The 11,396-nt window shown below is 32.6% G+C and overlaps 1 protein-coding gene across 5 annotated transcripts in view; it reads right to left on the bottom strand.

Annotated features, from left to right (window-relative positions):
* The window catches only part of raskol (Ras GTPase-activating protein raskol), a 350,704-nt gene that overhangs the window by 16,977 nt on the left and 322,331 nt on the right, over window positions 1–11,396 (bottom strand). For all 5 annotated transcript variants that reach the window (XM_018446324.1, XM_018446322.1, XM_018446326.1 and 2 more), the window contains one exon: window positions 1,371–1,465. In XM_018446324.1, the coding sequence (XP_018301826.1) occupies window positions 1,371–1,465 (95 nt within the window). The remainder of the gene's footprint in view (window positions 1–1,370; window positions 1,466–11,396) is intronic.

The following is an 11,396-nucleotide window of genomic DNA, read 5'->3' on the forward strand; positions in this document are numbered from 1 at the left end:
GGGATCTCGTGAATATTCAACGCGCCGGGCATTAAGTTAGCCGACGTAAACTATGTACGTCCTCGGCTATCCGAGAAAAGCTTTTCATCCCGGCTCTTTCATCCTGGAGAATCAATTCTCATTCATGAGCAGCCAATCCACGATACATATAAAATGATCCATCTTAATTTATAAGAGGATATTGTATGTTAAACTGCGTAACAAATGGAATAGATAAAAGTTACGTAATCGAATCCGATTTCATAAGTAAACATCTTTTTGATATAACTGATGTAACTTTTTTCTTCTTTAAACATTTGTAAAGGATCTGTTAGAACTGTCCAAAACAGATTCGATTTTTCTGAAATAGGTATGTTTATATTAAACACGAACAATTGGCGACTGTAGCCGTTTATTCCATGTTTTAGAGACAAAACTTTTATAATTTTTACTTTATAATTGTGTATAATTTTTCAAAAATTTAATATTTTGAAAATATCTATCATCATTAAGTTTTGAAGAGTTGTTTTATACCTCTTAAATCTCAAATTGGGTATAAAAAAATACGTGTCTCAGATTTTTGTTTTTAACAACATATTTCGAAGACAATTGAATGGATTCTGGACAAATATGACAGATCCTTTGTTAAAGATATTTGATTTTGACAACGAAACACGTACCTTTGAGAAGATATGTAATGTTCTGCAATGATATTCAAAATATGTGTAATATGTTTCGACTGCACAGAATCTTCTTCAGTTTATAATATTTATTTGGTTGATATAATATTAACACTTATTATTAGAGTACAAATTTAAAAAATATTACTTTTTATTGAAAAATATATTATATATATTAACTTTTGATCCAAATGATCAACTGTCTCTAATTTTTTTATATTACTTTTAAATGCAATTTAGAATAATCTGTAATTTGCCTTACAACCTCCTTAAGGCTCACTATTGTACTTTGCATGCATAAAAGTCTTTAATATCCTCCGTACATCTTAAAGTATGTATTATCTTTTTCTTTCAAAATTTTAAACTTTTAAATTCTGATAATTACAAAAATGACGATCATTTAAAGAAATGTAATTTTTTCGACATATTTTTTTTTTTAATTTAAAAGATTTTAAATTAACAAATTTTTGACTAGTATAATAGTTTCCGACGAGTTATATAACTGAGACAAAGTTATTTCTTATCTTTCTTCTTTCAAACTTGTAATTGTTATCTACATTTCAATTTTATAAATAAGATATACAAGAATGATAATTTGAATCGACGTGAAGTGCTATGTGTCAGGAAAATATGTAGAATCATAGACTATGACATTATTGAGTGAAGCATCCGCTTTTAACTAATTATGCACAAGCAATAAAATTTACTTACAACAATCCTGTTTGGGGTGACATCCAGGGGTCGTGCGCCGAGCACGGGAGTGGCGGGCGCGCTACCCCTTCGACAAGCCTTCTCATATGATGTGTCTGAAACAGAATCGAACAACTCGCGTGAGCGTGCGCTTAGACGCTTAAACTCAATAATAGTAATTGGCGTGTCGTGTTTCGGATACGCCCGTGGTGGTAATTCGGCTGCACAACCGAAGTAAGCTGAAACCACGTTGCGGCGATGATTACATAGTCTGTGCCAATACTTAGTCTCACTGGCTCTGTCATTGAACGAGTAACGCGATATGTTCGTTCAACCGACTCAAAAGCGCTTTGCTGTACGAAGCTACAGTTAATTTTAGATGAACATAAAATTTGAAATAATTAAAATCAGAAATCAACCTCAAAACACTTAAATAAATCTAGAATGACGGAAGATAGTCTGTCTATCAGTATTATCAATAAAATATTTTATCATCTTTCGCTTCCATTCACTTTTCTTTAAATTTTCATTTATTCCATATTTTCGCCTCCACTTCACTAAACCATTTGTACGATTTGAAATAATTATGCTTTCTTTCCTTTATTCACTATTTCTACAAAATTAAATCTTTGTAGTTAATGCTCTACATTGTATCTGACATATTTTACATTGTGAAAGAAAGGATGTAAGAATAATTTAATTTATTATTTCAGGAACTATGAAATCAAATTTAGATTAATTTTTGTTAGACATAAAGTGAATATTCTCAAATTAAAAAAAAATTATTTATAAATCGTTATTAAATAAAATCCTTCAATTATACTTAAAACTGCCATTACATTGCAAATTAGAAGAAATGTGTTAGATTAGAGCTCAGGTGCCTGGGCTTACCTAAAAATATTCACAGGTCACACAAATAACAGCAGAGTTCTTCTAAGAAGAAAAATGTTAATTATTAAAAACCTAGTATTTTTTACTTGTATTAACCACTTCAGATAAGTGTACTAAGAATAAATGGTCGCGTACTTGAGTCTTGACGTTCACGTCGTTCACGTTTACTCTTTTGCCTCGGAGAGGGGTACTCGGGTAACAGAAATCGGTTGAGGGAGAAGAAACCGAAAGCAGCCCTGTAATTAACGCCCTTACAAGAACCTGGGGTACCTTCTAAGCCTTTCTCCCGAGCTTTTCTGTTTACGGTCAGCGGTTTAAACGGTTACGTCACACAAGAGTCTCGGATTACTTGCGCTTCTATGTAAAGGTTCTAGCTATGTACAGAATGTTCTCGCATTTTTTCGTGTTCTTAATCTTAATTAAAAATATTCCTTTTTAAATCTTATTTAAAATTAGTCTTTTTGATCCATTTATAGTCAATTATTTGTCACAGTGAATCGTCAAAGTGTCTATTATCGAATTATTATAGAGAGTAAGACCAACAGCATTTTTATCTCCAGATAATTGAATACGGAGAAGATAATTAAACAAAATTTATTGCCCACTTAAATACAAATAAATTTTATTATAAATAAATTAATAATTTTTATATTTTAGAGATATTATCGACATAGTTAATATTAAATCGATTTGAAACTAGTTGAAATTATTTAGTCAATTAGTTTTATATTTGGTGACACCCTGTATGTGCATGTTCTTTTTACTATGTTGGTGATAAGTGAAAACATCAGCGATTATACGTGTAAGCATAAAAACATATGGCAACATACGCTTGAATATACATATACATATCTACTTATGTATACGATTACATAATTACAAGATAAAATACAATCCAAACTAAAATGATGCGCATATTCAACACATAATTAAAAATCAAATTGATATATTTTAATGCAAATGTTTTCTGACTGGAAATGATAGTGGCTCGTATGTAACGTATATATGTTCATATTTCATCGATAACGGAAACAAAATATCTTGGAGAATCGCGCGTGTAAAGTGAAACTAGATCTGGTTTCTAATTTCCATTGTCAAAATATGTAAACATAATATTTATACAATAGGAAAGCACAGATCAAAATACTTTGTATGCATGTGATTACTAAAATTATTATATGATTTTTTATCAGCTTTTCAATAAAAACATTGTTTTTAAGACAACAACAAAAAACGAATTTTTTTCAAGATACTCAAAATTTTTTTCGGATAAACTCGACAGCCTCACAATTTTTTAACAGTACTTTATTAAAGTAAAACTTGACGATAAACGAACAAAGATTGAATATGCCATACACATATAAATACTACGCGTAATATATACTACGCGTTTGTGCGGGTTATGACGATGATATGCGCACACACGGTTCCTTCCATCACGGTTACATATGGAGTCTAGCTGTAAAAATTTAATGCGAATGTATCGCTCTTTTTACGATGCAACATAGAAGATAAAGATGTTCGGAAATAAATGCCTAGCCAATTGGAACAATTCTAGTTAGGGCATTTAAACATAAAAGTCAAGAAAAGATGTTACGCGTACATATTTCGCGTACTTATGAGTCTTGTCAAACACACGGAAATTATTTAAAGGAGATTACTTAAAAAAGGAAAGCTCATGTGTTATATATCTTTCAAACGAATTATTTTCGCAAATAAATTATTTTGCATTGGGTCATACGTAAAATTACTCACGATAAGAGCCAAATCGAAGACATTGCGGTATTTCCCACAATAATAAAATTGATCGTGAAATTTTCGAGTATTTGAGCGAGAATTTTGGAAACTTTATATAGCAATGGTTCCCGTTTATATATATATATATATATATATTCTTTCCAATGTCATATGTAGTTATCTATTATTTGCATAACAGTTCTACAATTATTATATATTTTCTCCATTAGCATTATATATTATTGTCATACTGACCATACCTATATAATTCATTGCATTAGATGCAATACTATTCATATGCAATACTATTCTAGAATATATAGGTCATATTGTTATCTTTATCAATAGACAGATTGCGTCTTTATCACGAAGTATTGGCGAAACAAGACGGCCGATATAAATATCGCTGGTCGTGCGAGGCGAATCCAGAATCAACTTTTTATGAGCATCGTAAAAGGCTCTCTGCTCCGGCATGCTACCTGCTAATTAATTTCTGGTTTAGACGGCTCATCGGCACAAAGAAAATGCCGCGAAAACTCACGATTGTGGTTTAGAGAGGCTTTAAAATATTTCAAGGTCCCCAAGAAATCAACATTTGGCGTTACTATACAGATATTTCATTAGTTCATAGGGCAAAATAATCATTACACGGATAAAATTATACAAGTTTCTATATAGCTAACTTTTTTTGACATTTAGAGAATTATATTTAAATTGTATCGAATTATTCAGGATTTATTGAATAGAAATATGATGAAAAATAAAAAATACCATAAAAATAATAGAAGTAAAAAATAATTGATTTCTTTCTCAAAACTGTCTTTATTTCATAAAATTAACTGTTATCTTATATTACATGCAATTAATCAAAAATACTGACAAATTTTTTAAAAATCTTTGTATGATCGAAAAAAAATAAGAATCAATGACAGACTGAACGGATATTGAAATAAAAAAAATCAAAGTAAAAAAATAAAATAATAAAGAGTGCATTTTTAAGATATCTCTTTTTTTTCTCGATATACTTTCTCTCTCTCTCTCTATATATATATATTTAATATAATATTAAAGTATAATAAAATATTTATTAAAAGTAATTTCATTAAAAATAAACCAAATCGAATTATTGAAAATATAGTTAAAAATATATTACAATCGGAAATTATTCTGCTCTATTCGCCAGTGAATATTAATTAAGCTTATGATGAAGCAATCCCTCCCTCTTCCTCTTTCTTTTGCGATTTCGCCCTTTTTTCCTTGTAGCCTTGCAGCTGCACCGGTTGCATCGGCCTGATGCAGCCTGGGGAGAAACGCATCCTTTGTGTGCGCTCGAGTGGCCCGAGGAGGAGGCGACACAAAGAGAACTCGAATCGAAATCGAAATGCGACGACGATGGAACGAAATCGAGCGTAATGGAAGGAGTGATTTACTCTCCATCTCGGCAATCCTTTCGCGTTTCGTCATTTAGCGCTAACAATCGCAGCATAAGTCAGCGGTTATTAATGATCGGGAAACGAGCGAGTCGGTTGTGCGAGTGAAAGTGAGTGATCGCGATCAACCTCGAAGTAGATCGATTTTACAATCTTGTTAGACATATTTTTCGAGCATTGTGCCCTGGAACCTCGCCAGTCGAACTTCTTATCAAGAAGTGACAATCGAAAGTGTGCGACTATTTTTCATAAGCGGGGCCGTTCCAGTGACGAGGAGGGAGTGTGCGGTACTGTCACAAAACGGCGACTTCATAATATGGTTTGTAGAACAGAGGCGTTTTTGGGCTCCAATCTTCCAGATTCGAGAAGATTGACCTTGTCAATCATTGTGGTAAAGACTTAATTATTGTAATCAGAATGTTTACTTATCGACTTTCAATAGGGTTAATAGCTGAAATTCCTCCTCCTCAGTCCTATTGCTCGTAGCCGAGCGTAGTGACTTCTCTCATATGCCTATGATGCACACGCTGGTTGTACACAGTCATATGGAACCTACAGTTTAACGTCGATTTCGAACGACAAAATTTTGTTAAAGAAGTGCTCTTGGCAAAGATATTCTCGGTGAGTTGCCGTTTCCTTCCGAGAGGAGACACGAGTTTATGAAAATATTTTAGTTCTACCGGGAATCAAACCCGGGATCTCTAGTATAGCAGACCATGAGTGCGCTGTCTGCTCTGCCACTCTCGCATCATCAGCTGACATTAATTACTTATAATATATACCTGTATTGGAAGCATAAAATGATTATTTTTTAAACTTTATTTATATTATTGTATTTTACTATTATTCAGCACATAATAAAATCCCAGACTGATAAAAAATATAATTCAAAATTGAAAGTAGTAGGTATCATTATGTGTGTGTGTGTATGTGTGTGTGTGTGTGTGTTTTCTCAAAATATAAACACGCAAATATAGCATTTAATAATTAGTCTCTCAGTATTATGTTAGAAAAATTTAATTTAAGAAACAAATATTTATTTTTAATTAAAATTATAATTTTAAAATAAATGCTACCAAATTTTTAATTGCATTATTTCAAAGTATAAATAATTGAAATATATTGAATGAAATATATCGAATGAAATATAATTACAAAAACTCGTCAATATCAATTACGCACATCTGGCACAGACACGCCTAGAAAGGAGTTATGCGATCTACCTCCCCATATCCTACCCGTTTATTCGTACGTTTCTATTTCATGTATTATATTTTACGCACAGGGAGACTCATTAGTCCGCTATCGACGACTAAAAGGGGCGACTGTGATTTTTCATCGCACGACTGGTCATTAACGAGACGTATACGGAACTGTAACAATAGCAGTCGCCAGGCCGACTCGCGGATATTTATGAATTGATATGACGTGGTGCTTATCGCGAGGGTCAGATAAATCATGTAGACGAGGTCGGCGTAATTGTTATGAGCGAAATGCGCACCATTTGGGGTCTCGTTTCGCGACAAATGACTTGTTGCGAAATTGACGAGCGCGGAACGAATGTTCCTAGATCGATTTAGAAATTTGCACTCGTAACACAGTTTCTCTTGAATGCGACCGCACGTACGTTACGTTTTAATGTTTAAGAATAGATCTGTTATGCATGCTTTTAAAATTACTTTCATTTCATAAACATGCAAATTGAGAACTCTATATACAGGATAAAGCAGGATAATTTGGAAAGGTTAATAGAAATTTTCAAATTATAATAAAAGATTGAGCTTGCATAATGTATTCAATCAAACATATAAAATATACACTATTGGTGCAATAGTGTATATTATGTGATCTTTTATATTATTCAATTAAAAAATTTCTATTAATTATACAAACTACCTCGCTCTACTCTATTTTACAGTTCTTGTGTTCAATCTATGAGTCATTTTCTTGTAACATTATATTAAAATTTTTCTATTTTTAGATATTTGATTTCTAATTTTTCAATAAAATTATATCTTAATAATATGTTATTAATATAATATAAATAAAATGTGCTGATGTAACAAACAAATTTACTAAATGTGACCTTAAATTTAGCTCAATAAATTTTATTTAAAAAATTTCCAATAACAAAATATATCTTACGTCCTTTAAAATAATTTTAAGTAAAACAGAGATTATTCGGAAGTAGACAATGTGTGATTATAATCCTAGTAAAATCGGTCTCTTAAATTCTATACCATACCGTAATCGTAAGTAATAAACCGCTTTTGTTGATTGGTTTTTCGGTTGGAGACCTATCGAATAAAGCAATTCTCTCGGTATAATCGAATGACTCGTTCGTGGCAATGCGACAACGGGAATGCGTTTCGAATTGACACTCATCGTTGTAACACGCGCGAGTTTATCGCAAACGTCATGTGCAGATAGCAGACGTAATCTGGACCGAAGGGTGAGACGAGTGTGTCCAGATTTCCACGGAAAATATTTTCTTCTTATAAGAACGTTCGAAAATTCATTTGCGATTAATTTTAATCATTAAATAGAATAATCCTTGCAGAAACATTTAATAAGTCTATTAAAATATTTCATAAAATTTTTAAAAGACGAAAAGTAATGAAGGAAGCAATAGAACTTCTCAATATAGTTCTTTATTATAATTTTTATCTAATTTCGTGTGTCTTTTTTATTAGATTTTTATTTGAATTTTTTATTAGATACATGTCTTATTTTTTATATGTAATATTTCAATATCTTATGAAATATATCTATTTTTGCGTGTTCTCTTCGAAATTCGTCCTAGCGACATAGTCACACGTTGCGATTTCAATGGCGTTTGCGGATGCATCGCGATACACCGTTCTGTTTACGGCATTATTGTCGCCCGATAAACTGGCTGTTGTAAATGATCATTCGTGTGTGCGTATCACGTCTATACACCAACGCAGTCCGTCCACCAGTCATTGGATGTACGCCCATAGATAAGATCGCGATGCTAAGCTCGTTGGTCGACCATGTGAGGAAGCAGTCGTGAATTTACGAGCTTCTTCTCGCTATTGCTGTCCTTAAGTTCACCAAACATTTGTCTCATACGATTTCAAAGAAAAAATAACGTCAAAAAAATGGTGATAACGTTAGATTCAATACGAGCAATACGAGCATACATTATCAGAGGAGGTAACAATATAAAAATTTCCGAGATAGACTACTAGAGAGCGGCGTCAATTGGTGGAGCAAAAGTGAAGGGGCTGATTCTCTGCGTTGCACGGGGCCAAATTCCCACTGCTTTTACGCATCCTTGTTCAGACTGGCTGTGAGGTCGCGATTGATCGCAATCGATCGTACGATAGCATTGCACGTGTCGTCTGACAATACTAATACAAGTTTTTGTTGTCTTCTTGCAAAAACAAAACCGAAAAAAATCGAAAACATGAATTAATACTCTAGATTAGTTCAGGTTAAACATCACACGCAATCGGACGAGTAGCTTCTTAGAAAATGCATCGAAGGACACAAATTCCTTAAAAAAAGTTGGTTCTTTTAGTGAGATTTACATTGAAAGAAAAAATTAGCTGAATATGGCATAGCATTTTTAATTGGCTGTTGCAACTAAAAATTAGCTGCAGCAAATTAAAAATGCTATGCCATATTTTACCATCTAATTTGCTGCAGCAGCCAATCTTTTCTTTCAGTGTACCATCTCCTGAAGTTTGTCTCTAAGATTTTGAAATACTCTGCATGATATATACATATGTGAGGTATGTATATTTTGCAATCCACGAAATTTAATTCTCTTTGTCCTGAAATTTGTTCCCAAAATCATGAAACATTTTGTATAATATGAAATATATTTTTAAAAAATCAATTTTTTTATTACAATCTTTTTATTGTGCGTGATTAATATGCTCGAACGATACATGTTTTGCTGATGTCCCGACCCTCGAAACGTGCCTCGATTCAGCACACGCGCGAGTAACGCTATAATAAACGTTCCGCCTCGTCATTGACGCTTATTACGAGTATCCACACCTCTCGAGAGGTCTTTCGTGTGTTATATCTTGCACTCGCGTCTCATCCGAGGAATGTTATATATGCATCCTTTTGTGTTCTCGCACACGTTCTTGCGTAACGTTCGCTTTGTCGCGACACAGCGGATTGACAGTCGATATTTTCCGGTTAATCGCAAGATTATATGTCAGATGAATGAACGGCTTTGATGCTTTATCTCTGAGCGCTCGAGTATATTGTAGGCACAAGATGATTCGCACCTTACAATATGCCAGCGGCATATCGATACTTTGTAGTGGCTAATCATTCGACTTTAGATAACGAACAGAGGAACTTCGAGCTGCTATTGAAAGCTACTTACTATAGGGAAATAATTTCTACGATAATCTGCTCTAATTGAGAAACAAAGTTCGTCAAATTAATTCATCTCTCTTACAGATAGTTAAATTCGTCTTGTCACAGCTTTCATCAAAAGATAAAGTTCTCAGGAGTAGGAAAATTTCACAGGTATTAATTATCAGATTGTTATCCTTTTTACAACGAAAGGGGGGATGTAAATTTCATTATTTCTCTTAAATAAATAGACGGATAAATAGCGTATTAATTTTAAATTGCAGTAGAAAATTGTAATATGTGATAATTCGTAATATTGATAAAAATAATTATGGATCCAAGTCATTCGCAATTCAAGAAGAATCTCGACGTTCTCCAGAAACGTCCCGGACTGCTTCTATGTTCTGTTCAACGCTTGGCACTCCGGCACTCGGCCAAGAATTTCTCCTGAATAGATGAGAGAGCTATTCGGAGGACAATGCACCCAGGCAATGCACTATCTAATCATTCTCCTGTTGAATTTCTCTTAATGGATCATCAAAAAATTTTGTCTTTTGTCCGTGAAATAGAGATGCTAATAGTATAGCAAAGAGATTAAAGATGCATTTACATGCTTTACATACTTTTACATAATAAATAAAGTATTCAATAAATAAAAGTAGGGCTACGAGCCAGTTACAATATAAAGAATATTTAATAATCATACAAATGTTTCAACGTCGATCGGGTCATTTTCAATGTAAACACAAACAATATTACATAAATCATCGGAATATTCGGTCAAATTATAATATCCAGTAAAAACGTCGGTTATTTCGTATTCGCTATTATAGCTAATATATGCGGTCCATATGTAAAGGCATCACTTGAATGATGTAAAGGTGATCTCATCTCACTTTTCAAAATTCTACAATCTTGATTTGTCGTAATCATGTAAGTCAGACGCCGAGAGGAAAACGCAAAATTAACTAAGTTATATACAATAAAAGGTAAACCATGATACTATATATTGGAGAGACATGTATCCTCAACGATGTCAAGCGACGTTATGAACTAAAGTATTATTCAAAGTTACATAATACATCGAAGAAAATAAAATTGATCTCCATACCGCAATATAATTAAACAAATCAAGACGATTGGATATTTAGACATAAAAAATTTCTTTCAGCTTAATTATGGACTCCTTCAGACTCTGTGTACATCTTTCAAGACATTATCCTTTGAAATTATTTAGTTCTATCAACATCATTTAATTATGAGATCAGAGGTACACTAGGCGTCATTGATGCCTTCCGGCTTAAAATTTATAATTTCCTCCGATCGTACACATCATATCTATACACTGTTAAAAAAAGGAAATTTGCTTCCGTTACATGTAATGGAGGAAATTATAAACATCAAGCTGGAAGGCATCAATGACGCCTAGTGTACATAATAAATGTACATGTTAAAAAAATAGTCAAAATTTTGAAAAAAATTAAATTTTTAGTTATAAATTACTTAAAGTGCTATTGAATGGAATTAAAAAAATTTTTTTAACATGGTTCCATTAAAATCGAATTAAAGGGGTCAATTTAGAGGAATTCATGCGTACACTGAAAAAAATGCATGTAATTTTACATGGAAATTACATGTTTATGACTGG

This window comes from Mycetomoellerius zeteki, unplaced genomic scaffold, assembly GCF_001594055.1.
Source record: "Mycetomoellerius zeteki isolate Tzet28-1 unplaced genomic scaffold, Tzet1.0 scaffold179, whole genome shotgun sequence".
In the NCBI taxonomy this organism is placed as follows: Eukaryota; Metazoa; Arthropoda; class Insecta; order Hymenoptera; family Formicidae; genus Mycetomoellerius; species Mycetomoellerius zeteki.